This window comes from Lepisosteus platostomus, chromosome 17 (genome assembly GCF_059453375.1).
Source record: "Lepisosteus platostomus isolate fLepPlt1 chromosome 17, fLepPlt1.hap1, whole genome shotgun sequence".
Classification (NCBI taxonomy): Eukaryota; Metazoa; Chordata; class Actinopteri; order Semionotiformes; family Lepisosteidae; genus Lepisosteus; species Lepisosteus platostomus.
In genome coordinates, this window is record NC_142627.1 from 11,191,734 (window position 1) to 11,207,828 (window position 16,095).

Consider the following 16,095-nt stretch of genomic DNA (forward strand, 5'->3'; position numbering starts at 1 on the left):
TTGAATTTGAGTAGTGACTCAGCAGTCTCAGAAAACCACAGATGGGCGCTGGTCATTTGATACCAGAGACTTTCTACATTGGGTGCCTTCTGAAAAGTACAATTTTCTCAGTAGGTTTGCACTCTGCTGTGCTACACCCAGCTTCTAATTTGTTGATTTTACTCTTATCTGTTAAGATCACACCTGTATCATCCCAAATTCAAATTTTATGCATATACCTGTTTCCACAAAATGGTTGTTCAGAGTGAGGGTGAGTGTTCGAGCAGTCTCGTTTCAGTGGTGTTTACAGAAAATAACATGTATCTAGGCTGATACATGGCTTCTGTACCTGCAATAGAATGCCAAAATAATCACTTACTGTCATGACCACTCCTTGCACAGTTAATCTGAGCTCCTTCCATCTGGATGGTGATATAGACGACTGGACTACTAGATTCATGTGAAATAGAACTAGGTTATCTTTTAATTCAAGTTGGTCGCTGCGTCAGCCTGCATAGGCTCCAAAGGAACAAGTGATTTCTGTTCCAAATGATTGATACATTGCATAATTGAGCACATATCCTGTTTAATTGATCGTATTTAATCTGTTCCAGGCTGTAATTGATTATATGAAGGCTATCTGTAAACCCTGCTGGACTGGGGCTCTCCATGACCAGGGATAGACATCCCTGTTCTAGAGACAAAAAAAAGTAGATATGTTGTTTTAGACATTTAGGCTTACATATACAGAAGTTTTGACAAAGTAGGGTTAGTGTAGCAAGCTGTTTGTCCTTTGCCAGTCAGATGGGAGGAGAGCACTGATTGAGGTCAGGATGGCCTATTCTCGAGAACAGAGTGGCCCCCAATAATTTTCTCCATATAGCACCGTACATAGGATTTGTATGCAAAGCTTCTGCATCCCTCTATATTTACTTCTTGTTAAACACTTTTAAAAAAAATACTGAACATATAGATACTCCCTTGCTGGAGTGCAAAATAATTATTTAAATACAAGAGGGTTCTTTTTTAATGTTTTTTTTTTCCTGCTTCGGTTTAATATTCCATTCTCTTGATACGGAAACGACTTGATCGTGACGAGTACTTCATTATTATTCCGTCTTTCCATTCTCTAAAAAAAAACTGTGAAGTGTGGGGATTTGTATGCGCTGACGTCACTTTCTTAACCTTTCTCCCTGCGATCTTCCCTTTGACCATAGTGACAGAACGAACCAATCGCCAAGCGGGCTGTTCGCTATCCCTGCCGTGCAAACCTGGACACGCCCACTCCCAGCCGTTCCGCCAACCAAAACCCCTACAGCTGACGCAGCCATCCAATCCGGTTGGCCGTACGCCGTTCCCTCAGCCACCCTTGGCTACGCCTCCTACCTGCCTAGGGCCTGTGACCAATCGGAATGCACCGTTGCACTTCCCGGCCAATGGGAGCCCCTTTGGTTTGCCGTGGCACGGTAGCCGAGTTATGCCAAACCAGGACCGGCGAACAGTTGCGTTTCCAGCAGCAAATTGACAAACTGGCTTAAGGCTTTTGTTCTTCCCCTGCCTACTGAGATACCAATCTTTTCGTTTGACTTTAAAGTTTCTTTCTTTTTCTTTTAGCTCATGGTCCAAGTTTATTTTCCCGGTTGACGGGGGTTTTAAGTAAAGCTTGGAAGATCCTACATATATCATTTTATACCTCCCCCTAGTTTTATTTGTGTTGTTCGTTACTATTTATTTTTTTCCTCCCCCGTTTATTAATTTTTTTTTGAGTTTTTATTCCCCCCCACCCCCGATAAGGTTTTACCCGACCAAGATAGGCGGCTCGGGCACTAAGATGTCGAACCGAGTGGTGTGCAGAGAAGCAAGTCACGCCGGCAGCTGGTACACCGCCTCAGGTAGAGTCGGGGACAGCGGGGCGCAGACCGGGCAGCGCTCGGCCCGAGGTCGGCGGGGTGGGGACAGCCGATCCGCCGAGGGAGAGACGGCTCCCGACTGTTGCTGGGGACTCCGGGGAGGAGGTGTGGGGCGGGGGGGACACAGGACAGGCCGCGATTTGAGAGTTGACACTGTTTTGGTGTCAAATAGTCAGCACGTGTGGACGGACCTTGAATTAAAAATGAACGAAAACTAAATATATATATGTATAAAAAACCCGGCTCTTGCACGTCACATCAGTGTTAGCGGCTGTGTCGTTAAAAAAAAATCCGACTGATTTTTGTTGTCAAACCTGGGTTGTTTCTTTCTCTCTCTCTCTCTCTGCTCTGTGGGCCTGTCCCTTTTCCTGTCTGAATGAAATCGGCGGAGCGCCTGCATGTACTAGTTAGTTAATCCTTTTGTCTGGGTCCGGCCGGCTCGATTTACGTGCCGTGACATTTTGTGTAAAAGTAGATCAATTGCAGTGCCCCCCCCCCCCCCCCCGCCTTTATTTTCCTGCCCCGGCTCTCTTATCTTTTCATTTTCAGCGGTTGGCAAATCCTGACGAAAGGTGATCCCCCAAAAACAAAACTTCAGCCGGCTCGCATCGCTATAGGGGACACACATCTGGGAGCCTTTAAAAAAAAAAATTCGACAGGATGTCGTGATGAGGTTTCGATGTTGCGTTCGGCGAGATGTTTGACAGTCTCTTCTGTCACATCACTATATGGTGAACAGTGAATAAGCCGATTCAGCAGTTTTCTTCCGTGTTGCCCGTTGCCATAACGTTGCTTTGTTTTAAGAACAAAAATCGATGGGATGTTGTCAAAATTACGGAACCGAAGCGACGCTGGCTGGAACACTGCAAGGCTCAAGTTTTAAGCCCTTGGATTTACTGAATATGCGAACTTCTCACGTTTGAATCAAATATTAATAGGATTTAGCAAGTTAGACGATTTAAAGTATGTATGTTCTCAAAAAACAGGTTTTCTTTTCTCAGTTCCTTTCTTACCGTTTGCTTAAACCCCTAACAGGTATTTCACTAGACAAAGAGCTGGGTTGGGCAGCTGTTTGCTGGGTTCCTGTTACACCCAAAGGGGTACACCCCTCCAGTATGTAGGAAATTATATTTAGAGGACATTTCTGGATCGCAGGCCTCTGTAAAGATAGTTTCTACCATCTGAGCCATCGAAGTAACGCTCATTGTTTCATGTAGTTTGGATTACAAGGGAGCGGGTTTAAAAGAGTGGTGTGTGTGTGTGTGGGGGAGGAGGGTTTTTGTTCTTTTTAGCTTTCTGAAAAAATCATCTGAAATCCTTAAACGTAATGATGTCAGGCAGTTCCTTCTGACTTTAGCTGGAACATGTTTTTTGTTTTCAGAAAGGGGCAGAGATGCCTAATGGTATGAGCTAGTGTCTAGGTGTGCCCCAGTGCTTCAGGTAAGAGAAGTGGTTATAGGAACATACTGTAACATACTCTCTGCTAGAGGCTGTTGTTCACAGACATAGCAGGTGGGGTACTGGTGAACCAGACAAACAAGAATCAGTTTCTGGCCCAAATATTTTCACAACTAAAGAGTCCAAAGTGACAAAACATAGTCTGAAACAAAAAAAAAAGCCTGCTATACTGTCTGCTAAATATGCAAATTTGTCAGGAAAAGCTTTAAAATACCCCCAGGGTACAACACAAAAACAAAATCTGGCTGTTTGGAAATAACTGCTGTTATGAATGTGCTGTTAAAGTCTATTAAGACTTGCTTTTGCTTGAGGGGGATTGGGTGATGACTTATTTTGGGTTTTAGCTGTGCAAAGGTGTAGCCATTCACTGTAAATATATTTTACATTTGCAGCACCATGCAAGGTAGCTGGACTAGTGGAAAAAAAAAGTGAGAGAGAAGATGAGAGAGAGAACATGCCATGACCGGGCTTTTGACTCGTTTTGGGGGAAATCTAAATTTTCCAAAGAGAGGTTATCAGTACCTTGATTCCCAAGTTCTGTGTACATTTGGAGTGTGAAATGTTTACAGCTTTCACGTGTGACAGATGTATCCTTGGAGATGATTTTAAATGCCCACATGAGTGGAAACTTTATAGGCTTAGCTGTTGTGGTGCATCTTACCTCTGGCGTATCATCATTTCACACAAATGAAGAAGGTCAGAAAGATTACTAATTAGAGGAGGCATCTGGCTCCTCGACCCTGTTTACTAGTATCTTATTGATTCCAGGGTCTCATCCAGGCATTTCTTGAAAGACGCCAGGATATGAGCTTCGACTGCATGGCTGGTTAGCTTGTTCCACACTCCCACAACCCTTAGGGTAAAGGAGTACTTCCATGTATAGTCGTTTCCACTTGAACCCTCTGGTTCATGTTTCACTGTTCATTTTGCAAATACTTTTCCTGTGTCTCTGAGGATTTTGAATACATGTGTCAAGTCAATTGAAGACTAAAAAGGTTCAGGTCTTTTAGCCTGTTGGTGTAGAACACTCTGATAAGCTCCAGAATGCTCTGGGTTGCTCTTCCTTGGACTGATTGCAGTGCTGCAGTTTTGCTTTGTAATGTGCTGACCATGTATTTTTGTTTACTGCGTCCACACATTGCAAGATGTAAACAAAGTCAACACAAATGTCTCAAAAGTCGTTTATCATAAGTAAAGCATAAAGCACAGCATAAGTCAGGCAGAGCATGTACAGTAAGTATGACTTACTTTGCCTTGCAAAGGATCGTGATACCTCGGAGGCTCATAGGTAATGAGAGGGTAGGGTAATGAAAGAGTTGGAATGATTTTTGCAAAACTACCATGTATTCACTGCATCCGTAATGATTCTTTTTTAAGTTACCTTCAGATTTCTTTTAATAGACTGGGGAATTTTTGCTGGCATTCCTAAGTGTGAGTTGAGGAGATAATGTCAACTTTTTCATAGAAAGGTCATCTGAATGTGCTTCGAGCCTTAAAAGGCAAGATTTCCTCTCCGTCTTCTCTGATTGATATTACATTGTTGTAATTGTCAAAAAATTGTATTCTAGGACCCACTTAATCTGGTCTTTTTTAAGATTATTTAACAGGAGAAACATTTATTTTTTAGTGTTTACATGTTGCCTCCTGGTCAGATTTTTCCTCATTGTGGATTTGGTGCATCAGTTGGCTACAATGCTCATGACCCTCAGGATTTACTTACAGACTACTGCAGATAATTACTACTATATTATATATTATAACTATCTGCACTTTTTCAGCTACTGCTGCACTATCTGCAGGTTTCTTTCTGATCTTAAGTTAGAACACTGACAGGACTGAGACCGCGCTTGAAGGATTTCAATATCATCTTCACAATGCTGGTTACTGTTGATTGTGCTCAATGGAAGTTGGAAACCTTGGTTTATGCTGTCCTTAGAAGAGCATGTTAGGAATTTTGAGAGGGCCTTTTTTCCTACAGATTTTTTTTACAGTGCTAGGTTAAAATGCTGGCACTTCTTATCTTATGCTAAAATATTGATACATGGCTTTATTTTTTCAAGATTCTGGGCATCTTACTTATTCAAGCCATATACTGGGGTACTAAATTGGCTTCATTGTGTTCATAATTCTGTAGTTCATGTGACAACTTAAATATATAACCTCTGACCTCTTTTTACTATGCTGACTCCATATAAAATTATGAATGGACTTTTTAATTTTTTTCTAGTTCACTATAAGATACTGAATGATCTAACTAGGTTCTTTAGTGCTTATTGCAAGAGCATATTTCATATCTTAATCTGAGTTGATGAAGTCTTGTTACCAGCAGCTTCCTGGCTGAAGCACCTGGTTCTGTGTTAATGCATCTTAACCTGAGCAACTTGCTTAGCCTTCCTGTCTTGTACATTGTGTTTTGGATGACATTCAGAACCATATGTCTATTGTGTACTACAGTTGGTTGACAAATAGTAGGAAGCTCTTTTTAACACAAAGGATAATGGGAGTCTGGAAGTCTCCTTGTCTGTGTTAATGAAGTTAAAGCCCCAGATGTCATCCTAAATTCAATTTTCAAGTAGTATCCAAGTCAGCTGAGTACATGTAAGAACCATCTTTAGTTTGTATCACTTCTTAAGTGATTGCATTTTTCTTGCTTTGCATAAAAGTGGTTCCTACTGTTATTATGTCTTTATCATTAGAACCTTCTGTTTCACATTTTCTGAACCTCACTTGGAGTAGTATGTTTAGTTTTGGTCACTTTGATGTAAGAAATATATTGCTGTTCTAATTGCAGTAACAAGGACAACAAAACCTATTCCTGTCTGGAAAGGAATGTCATACCTAGGCTGAAACCAGGAAGGTCACGTGGCCTTAAAGGATAGAAAATAGGAAATATTAGGAGATTAGAGGAGTCTGGAACCAATTCATGAAATTGGTGCTGACTCTGTGGGATCTTTTAAGAAAGTAAAAGGACAGAAAGATACTAGCAACTTAACAGGCAAGCTGGACCGCATGGCTTCCTGTCACTTGTAACCTTTATTTTGGTTTTGGAACCCTTAATCTTCACATCCATCGAAACACCTGGCAGTCTTGTAGTGTCAGGCAAGCGGGTGTTTATTTACATGGTTTACCCTGAGCTGAAGGGACCTTCCTTTGCTGTTGCTATGCTGAAAGATGAGTCCCTTGAGGTGAAGAAAGAGACGAGCATCTCGTCTGATTTTACTGTTAGCATAAAATTGAACAATGTTCATAAGTTGTAGTATTTTCATAGTTTTACGTTTTATAGGAAATGTCACAGCTGTCTTAAAATTGAAAGGTTAACACTGTGTTGTTGAGAAATGTTTGGACTTCTTGAGTGAAGTTGTTTAAAGTCAGACTGTACTAAATCACCCTGTTTTTCAGGGAATCTGGCTCTTTCCATTGATGAAAAATAGTGTTATCAGGGGCTTGATGTGAAGGTAAAACTGTATTGTAAAATTAGCATTTTTTTTGGCCTCTGAAATGGCAGTGAATTTATGGGTGATGCAAATGTAGGTAGTCTCTTGACTGATTTACTTTGGAATTTGTGCGTTTTGTGTGCTTAGTGGTCTCTCTGTATCTGTCACTCCAGGACCCCAGCTGAATGCACAGCTAGAAGGCTGGCTATCTCAGGCACAGTCCACAAAAAGACCAGCCAGAGCCATAATTGCACCGTAAGTAATAAGAGTATAATGCCTATTTTTCTTATAGTTTAACTTAAAACATATATATGTACAGTTGCACGTTTTAAGTGCTTAAATGTTTAATATTTCTAGCACTCCATGTAGGTGTTATAGACATTTCCTTATTTGAAGTAAGAAAATGCATGGCAAAAATATACTTCTCATATTCCGTCTGGGCATATATGCATTGTGTAAACAGTGTGAAAGACATCTATCTGAGACTTTTGTTTAAATGTGTAAGTCTTTTCCAGTACCTGTATGTTTTAAAAATATGGGTTCTACAGTATATTGTATTTCTGAGGTCGGGTTTTTTCTCTTTATGGTAGTTTCCAAGTGGGAGTGAAAAGAATGGTTTCTCATGAAATTTTCTATGAGTGTTTCAAGCAACCACTGCAAACACGCTGTTTGTATTGGCTGTATCAGTAACTTTTTTGTTTATTCTGAAAGTGCAGTTTTCTGTTTCCAGGCACGCAGGGTATACGTACTGTGGAGCGTGTGCTGCGCATGCTTACAAACAGGTGGACCCCACCGTTACGTGAGTACCACAAAGGATTGCACTTTGGTTTTGTTTGTAGCTTTAATTGTATTCATCTTTCGCAAAGACTGGTATTGGCTTAGTGTTTCCTCCCAATTGCAATAAAATAAGTACTCGTTATGGTGGATCAAAGTGATTTTGCAAGGGTGCGCTGACAAAAGTGCTGCCTTGTCCTTCAGAAGTACTGTCTTACTGTGACGTGTGTAGCAGACGTGTCATTCTTTTATTTTCTTTTTGTTCCAAGTTGAACTTTTAATCCCAAAATGCTGGGTCTGCGTAATATTAGGTGGTGTGTAGGAGCCCCAGTCCGTCCAGTGCCTTCCCAGTTTCAGAATCCTTGATAGAAGAAATATGCCCAATGCTTGTTTTGCCTCTCCCCCTTTGATTGTGCAAAATGATCATTTAAGAGTCCTTTTCCCTTCCCACCGAAAAACAAATAGCTAGTCTTCCAGAAAGGGGCCTGATCACATGGTAGAATGAAATGGCACTAGCTGCCTTATGGATGCAATCTAGTTTGGACAGTCCACATCCAGCATTTTAAGTCCTGGCCACTCTTAAATCGCACCCAGACTGGGGAGTGATGGCTGTGTTGTTGCTTTTCTATAGGAAAAAGTCACATTCATTTAGATTAAGTTGTATTAAAGAAGGTTTAATGGGTATTTTTTTAATCATTTGATCAATAATCGTTTATAGAATGTTAGCATCTGTAGTTTTTCAGCAGTGACAAGGTTTCTTCAAGGCTAAATCAAGACTAAAATTAATAGAAGGTAATGACAGACCCTCATTCCTTAATTGACACAGCTTTTAACTAAATAACAAAAACACACGCAAAAAACTCTCCCTTTTCTTGAAACCACTTAGATATTCATATGCGTGATGCGCTCTTGTTCCCAAGTAATATGTATGGAGAATGAGTAACGGAGCAGCTGAAAGACCTAACTGTTCATATTAAGAACATAAGAGGGGATGCAAACGAGCACTGGTGGTTTGGTCCATTTTAAATGATTAATTAAAAGGGACAGCGTTAATGAACCCATTAGAAAAATTAACTAGTCACAGGTGTTCCAGTAAGTGTGAACACTGGCCGCAGAATTTTGGGACAGCAGTACTTTCTCCAAGTTGAGGCAATTAAAGAAAGATATTAGATTTGCTCACTTACTGTATTATTAGTGCCTGCTTTTTGCTGATTCAGCTGAGCCTTAACACATAAAGTCCTGCCCCTGTCTGGAACAGAAAGATGTGCAGAATTCTAATACAACTGATTTCATACAAGCAGATGTAAGAGAAGTGAACCGTCTGCCCTGTGTGGAGATCAGGAGTTCTAAATTATTAACTTTTCCATTTCAGTGGTGAAGGACTTGTTGGGGACACTTATCCCTAGTGGACAATCCCTAAACAATTAACACTTTCCAGCAGGCTCCCATTAAGGGTGGCACAAACCTGGATATCAGGACTGAGGCTTGCCTGCCTGCTTGTAAGAAATTGTCATGCTATGTTCTGATTCAGTATGTAGGTACAACCAGTTCCATTTTCTTGATTCTTTGCAAAAACCTTACTGAATGCATAAGCATTTGTAAAGCATTGGATGAAACTAATATAGACTAGCCTTTGTTAATAGACCAGTTACTGGTCTTAATTGCAGCATTAGACTTTTTTGTTTCAAAGTAGTTCACTTTGAGTTTGCAGAAGCCTGCACGAGTACAAAATAAGTCAAACTAAACCTCTGGACTTGCTCTGCAGTCGAAGAGTTTTCATCTTGGGACCTTCGCACCATGTTCCCCTGTCTCGCTGTGCGCTCTCGCCTGCTGAGATCTACAGAACGCCACTGTATGACCTGAGGATCGACCAAAAGGGTAAGTCACTGAACTCTGGTAGGAGGAGGTTTACACTAAACCGAGGTCCTGACTCTCTGTGGTCATTAAAAATCCCAGGGCGCTTCTCGAAAAGAGTAGGGGTGTAACCCCAGCGTCCTGGCCAAATTTCCCATTGGCCCTTACCAATCATGGCCTCCTAATAATCCCCCTCTATGAATTGGCTACATTACTCTGCTCTCCTCCCCACTGATATCTGATATGTGGTGAGCGTTCTGGCGCACTATGGCTGCCGTCGCATCATCCAGGTGGATGCTGCACGTTGGCGGTGGTGGAGGGGAGTCCCCATTACCTGTAAAGCGCTTTGAGTGGAGTGTCCAGAAAAGCGCTATATAAGTGTAAGCAATTATTATTATTATTATTATTATTATTATTATTATTATTATTATTATTATTATTACTACTACTACTACTTACTTTAGGTGTTCAGTTAGCCCGTGTCATGCAACAGGGGCTTTTACAACTGATTTCTTTACATAGAGATGACAGACTTTTGCGTTGATTTGGACAAACCTGCATCATATGTTCAAGCACATTGTACTAACAATACTCTACTATATACACAAGTTATACATGGCTTGTTTTTAATAAAAACAGCAGCCACAGCTGCTGAGGGTTAGATCTTCTTGGTGGGTTAGCTTTGCTCATAGCAGTTGCTATAAGGCACCAAGGTAGAAGAGCATTTTCTCCTCTATAGCACAGTAATGCTGTTGGTATCAAAATTAAACACTAAACATTAAATTGCCACTTTGAAATTGTGGCCGCTCCACAGAATCTTAAAGGGTAAATATGTTTTTTGTACGTCTGAATGGATTAGTAAATTCCCAAGGAAGTTACTGTTCAAAAGCTCATTGTGTTTTTTTGTTTTTTTATTTTTGTTTGCATTGTTAAATATAAAATTCAGACAGCCACATTATGGGGGAAAAAAAGCAGGCGCCCACAGACTAAACATGCTCAATGCAATTGTGACACTGCAGCAAATCAAAACAAACAGACGCTTCAATTGGCAAACTCCTGTTTTGTCATTTAAAAGTTTTAAAAAAAAGAAAATGAAATCTGTGGTTGACTATTTTCTTGTCAAAGAAGCAGCTTTTACAAGTCTTTTTAGCACATCTTATTGTAACATTTGTTATGTTTGTTGTTTCCAATGTCTCTTTTCAATACCGTGTCTGTCTAACCATATCTGTGGACTGCAGGATTACAGTTTCATTGTCTTTCCCCCTGCAGTGTATGCTGACCTCTGGAAAACAGGAATGTTTGAGCGCATGAGTCTGCAGACAGACGAAGATGAGCACAGTATCGAAATGCATTTGCCTTACACAGCTAAAGCCATGGAAAGGTAGCCAACTGCAATGACAAAGACTTCTGCCTTTGCCCAATCCTGGTTCTTAATTTTGATAAAATTACACTGTAAATTGTGGCTGGGGTGGAAATCCTGTCAGCTCTGGCCTGCTGTATCCCTGGGGCAGGATGATCTGCCCTGTCTGAGCCGTGAAGCTCACAGGGTGCCAACTGGGACTTTGATTTTTGCTGGGTCTGTTTGTACCGTTTTGCATATGCAGTGTTATGTGCACTGAAATCATCTTTACATAATTAAAAAGTCAGTACAGTTGCTGAAGTGATTGTAAATGCTCTGCAATGCCAAGGGCTTTTACTGTAAAAAAAGCAGGGCTGAGTATTTGCAGAATTAACTTTTTCCTCCATTCTGGCAGTGTTGGGTGTTTGTCTAATGAGAAAACAGCTTCTTTTTGCAAGTTTATTTTCCTTATCCTGCAAATCAACATTCAGATTAGTTTTATTCCATTAAAAAAGCAATTGAAAAGCTCAAAACTCAGAGAAGTCTATAAATGCCTTTTGCATCATTTCGATTGTTATTCCATTTGCTTCATTGCATGCCTTTGTGATAATGGCATGCTAGCCGAGCGGTCGTTTTGCTTGAAATCAAGTTGTTTTCCGTTTTCTCTGAATAGGTCATGGTTAGGAAAGTATAAGGGGGTATTGTTCGGTAGTGAGGTTTAATATCTGCTTGGGGGTGATTAGAGCAATCTAGAATACATTCTGCTTTGTACATAATTAATGCGAGCTTATTTTCGCTTTTGCTGAAGCAGAGACTTCAGTCTTTTATAGGTATTCAGTAGGACCAGCCAACACAGCTGAAGCCTAGAGGTTATTTTCTCAATCTGTTTTCTTTCACTCACAGTTCTAGTCATTTTATTTTGAACCAGCTGCTGTTTTGTTTATAGGCACTGAGTAAAGCTTTGCGACATTTCTGGGTTAAGAAAGGAGAATCCTTCAGAGCTTAGCGGTTCATTTGGTATTCAGAAAAGGTAAATTCTGTTAACCCCAAATTCAACACTTTTTTTTTTAGTGATTCTCAGAATTTTCAGGCGATTATTTTTCGGATTGTATTAGTTTTATCCTTCCTGAGTGTTGTGCTTGTTTGGTATAAAATGTCATGAAGTCAGCAGTCAGCTGATGTCAAAACAGTTTGCCTATTCGTAACAAAATTGGTGGAACTAACTGTATGGTTTTTGTAGTACACTCACACATGCAGTTCATTAGCTTTCCTGTCATTTTCCCCTTTTTGCACTTGTAGCCATAAAGATGACTTTTCAATTGTTCCGGTGCTGGTGGGGGCTTTGAGTGAATCTAAGGAGCAGGAATATGGCAAACTTCTCAGTAAATATTTGGCCGATCCAAGTAACCTGTTTGTGATTTCTTCTGACTTCTGCCATTGGGGTGAGTCCACTGAGTCATTGGAAAGGTGCAGCAGTATTTTGTTTTTTGGTTTCTTTTACAAGTCCATTCTTGGAAATGCCACCTTGTGATCTTAAAAGGGCCAAGAACCTGTTGGATGGGTTTTGTTGATCGTGTTTTGTTGATCGTGTTTTGTGGGGACATTCTGAAGAAAAATGAAGGGGGATCCTCAGCAAGGGACTAACATGAGCAAATGAAAATACAGCACAAAGAGTATTATCATGTTTAAAAAAATGATTGCCTATTCATCTGATGCTAAAATAAAGTATTACTGTAAAGAATTTCCCAGTTTAAGATAATCTTTAGAGTACTAATTTCTGCACTGGACTGCAAATGTTAGCTTGAAGCTGAAGATACTATGTGCTGTTTCTGTTTTTCTCGCACACTGATCATTTCCTTCACTTTTCTTTTCCAAAGGACAACGTTTCCGCTACACGTATTACGATGAGTCCCAGGGGGAGATCTACAGATCTATTGAGCACCTGGATAAAATGGTATGAAGCTGCTTTTCTGTAGTGCACCCAGGTGCCTGTGGCTGGACATTTTGTACTGAGCCAGCTTACAGTCGCATGAGGAAGCTGCCAAAATCAAAAGGGCAAATACGAATCAGTTTAGTCCAATGTAGTAAGAATGAGCCTAAATAATAAGGAGATGGTTTTACTGTCAAATTCCCAGTGGGTTTCTGGAAGTAAAGAGTTTAACATTACCTTTGATACATTTACTGACTTGTAGTCACTCCTAGTGTTTAAACTTCCAACAAAAGAATAGAGTACCTTCGATTTTTTCCCTTATGTTTGCTAGTGAACTATTTTTTTTTTGCATTGAATTGACTGTCCAGATCTTTTTTTTAAATTTTAGCTTTAAGGAATATCAGACAGGACACCCAGATAATGTAATTAACTAGCACGCCCATTTCATGCAGTCTTCTGGGCTTAGTAACAAAGCCACCCTCCCTAAGAGCAGGTCTGTAAGGTGTGCCGTGTTCTGGGAGTTACCATGGATACAGGAATCTGACATGGCTCCTTTTTCAGAGACCATAACCTGCCAAGTGCATCAGAGCTGTGTAGATAATTGCTACTTTGAGGGGCAAGCCGTTTTAGCTGCATTTTAAGACCAGATCTGCTGTTCTGGGAAGAAGCTATACTACAATATCACAAGAAAGTCTTTCAGACATGTTTAAAAATCATATGAATGCATTTTTCTCCCTAGTAAGTTTTTAAAAAGTAAAAATAAGTAGAGGCTTAAAAAATTGAACCATTTGATTCGATTTGAAATTGCAAGTAATATGTGATTGTAATGGATTTTCTTTTAAAAAGTATCTCCAACGATGTTTGTAACTTCGGCTGTATTTTAGATTTTTTTTTGTATAATTCCAAATGCAAATAACTTGATTTGTTTTCCTTTTAGGGCATGAGCATTATAGAACAATTAGACCCTATATCCTTTAGTAACTACTTGAAGAAATACCACAACACTATCTGTGGACGTCATCCTATTGGTGTGTTGCTAAATGTAAGTATTACTACACATAAATCATTTTGGGTTACTTTTAATTGGAGGGCATTTTAGGAAACTAATGTGGACAGAATCATGGGTCAAAATAACTGTGATAGATTGAATACGTTTGTGTTACATTACAGTTGGTTGAGTTCAGACTTCCAAAAAAACTGTATTTCGTTTCACATTCAAAACGAGCTGAATGTGTATATTCAGATTGAACCTGGTTGTGAATCAGAATAGAAAGAGAGGCTTGAGTGCACTGGGTGTGTGAACGTCAGCATAAAAGACACTGACATCTGATGTTTTTCCACTGCACCGCTGGTTAGACTTAACTTCATAGCATGTATTTTCATAAGCCCTTAAAAACTAAAAAACGTAGAAGCACCATTAGATCTTTTTGTACTAATTGCTGAGCAGTCTAAACCTCTGGGTGTCTCACTAGTCAGTGCTCACATCCAGTGAATTTTGCAAGTTCAGCTATGCATTTGAAAGAGACAGTAGCAAGCATTATGCAGTCTTCCAAGTGCAATGCGTTGGCACGATAAACGGATCTTTCTTTTTCTGGTCTTATGATTTTATGAAGCCTGCTATTCTTGGTTAAAGGTATTAATTATTTTAAGATGAAGCTGCAAAGAGAGCTAAAATGAAGTCAAGGCCTTATTGATACCTTGATTGAATAATTGTGGATGTTCCTGCTGTTCGTTTTGTGCATTATGATATAAAATGGAGGGATTGTATTTTTATACTTTTCTGTTTTGTAATAAGCTATTAAAGAGGTATGTTGACTTACAGTTATGCTCAATACAGTGGTCCTAGTAGAGCAACTTTGCATTTAGAGCAATAAATCCTACATGTTGAATCAGGAGGAAAGGGCTTCTTTCCTTTTTCTCTGGAAGAAGCCACGGATCTCTCAGTGGATCTCATGCCTGTCTGTTTGGGGAAACGCTGTACAGTCCTGTGTTAAAGGTGTTGTGGCTGGAGTTTGTGCTGGTGGTGACTAGAGAAATGTGTGTGAGGTGAAATGGGCACCCGAGCCTGGCGTCGGAACACCAGGAGCTCTTTTGCCTGACAGTATCGGGGCCCGATTCAGAGAATATTAAACTCAGTTTAATCTCAGTCCTACATACAGAGAGGAGACCTTTCACCTGCCTTCAGCAGCAGAGTAAAGGAACCTCCTGCCAGACCCAATGCGTGTTACATGAAAGATCCCAGCTCTCACTATCCATTGTTGTTTGCTTGTGTTGTTGCAGGCTGTAGCGGAGCTGAAGAAAAACGGAGTGGACATGAATTTTTCTTTCCTAAACTATGCCCAGTCAAGCCAGTGCCGGAACTGGCAGGATAGCTCTGTTAGTTATGCAGCCGGAGCGCTGGTCGTCCATTGAGACCACTGCACCTCAGGAAGCCATACGTAGCGCCTGGCTCCGCCTCCTTCCCTTCTTCCACGCCCTCTCCCGGCCTTCCCTTCCGGAAAGACTCGGATAGTTCAGAGTGCTCGGATATCTTATAATATCTCCAAAAGCCACAGAAAAAAAAAAACATACGTATGTATAACCCCAGCCTTGGATGTATTGGTTACAATATCATTTTTATGTGTGCGCAAGTGTGTGTGTGTGTAGGGTTGTCAAAGGACTAAGGCTGGCATACCATGTGAGTGGTAGGTGTTTCTGATTTAGGAGTGACAGAAAGGGGTTGCAGAGGCTTTGTGGCCCCTTTTAGCCCCTTTTCCCCAAGTTAAAATAAATTCTCACATTTGCACTCTTTGCAGACATGTGCACATGTATTTTGCTTGAAAGATTAGGTCTGGAGGTAAAGGCAAAACAAAAGTGGGAGCTTTTAAATAATGAAACCAGACAATACATATATAGATCCTATATACTATTAGAAACTATTAAAAGCAGTATAGGTAGCTACTGCCGATATTGTACAGCGGGAACCTACTATTGTAGTTGCTAATAAAGGGCTACACTCGACCCAGTCCACTAACATTTCTGCTGTACAATCTATACCAAATAAGCAACTCCTGTTTTTTTATTTTCTTATTAGCCAATTAAAATTGTGATTTCTGTCTCTGTCCTTTGCTGTTTTCTTTATTTCCCTCTTTAACTGTCATTAATGTAAACATTTTGGAAATCACATATGATCAGTTGGCAGTGGTTATCATGACAGCTATTATGGTTGTCAGTGTATTCTTGTACCCTTGCAAACGGCTCGCACCTTTTTCTGGGTGAAAACACAGATTTGGCCTGGCTATACCATTATATGCGTCATTTAAACTTTTTTCACCAGTGGGATTTTTTCCCTCATGGAAAGTAATGCCTATTTATTTTACTTCCCCTGAGGAAATTTCTGGGTAAAGTAAATTTTGCATTTGTACACTTGCTGGTAAA

General features: G+C 40.3%; 1 protein-coding gene across 1 annotated transcript; it reads left to right on the plus strand.

Moving 5' to 3' along the window:
- The first annotated feature begins 1,446 nt into the window (after positions 1-1,446).
- memo1 (mediator of cell motility 1) lies at positions 1,447-15,779 on the plus strand. The gene is made up of 9 exons (XM_088610217.1): positions 1,447-1,871; positions 6,955-7,036; positions 7,512-7,580; positions 9,321-9,433; positions 10,679-10,790; positions 12,048-12,190; positions 12,626-12,702; positions 13,616-13,720; positions 14,959-15,779. The coding sequence occupies exons 1-9, from the start codon at positions 1,811-1,813 to the stop codon at positions 15,088-15,090; spliced, it is 894 nt and encodes a 297-aa protein (XP_088466343.1). The 5' UTR covers positions 1,447-1,810; the 3' UTR covers positions 15,091-15,779.
- The last annotated feature ends 316 nt before the right edge of the window (positions 15,780-16,095 follow it).

Excerpts from the sequence above, each read along its gene's own strand:
- memo1 (XM_088610217.1), top strand. The coding sequence starts at position 1,811 with ATGTCGAACCGAGTGGTGTGCAGAGAAGCAAGTCACGCCGGCAGCTGG. Across the intron at positions 7,037-7,511 it reads GCCAGAGCCATAATTGCACC|GCACGCAGGGTATACGTACT; the intron begins GTAAGTAATAAG and ends TTCTGTTTCCAG. Across the intron at positions 7,581-9,320 it reads CAGGTGGACCCCACCGTTAC|TCGAAGAGTTTTCATCTTGG; the intron begins GTGAGTACCACA and ends CTTGCTCTGCAG.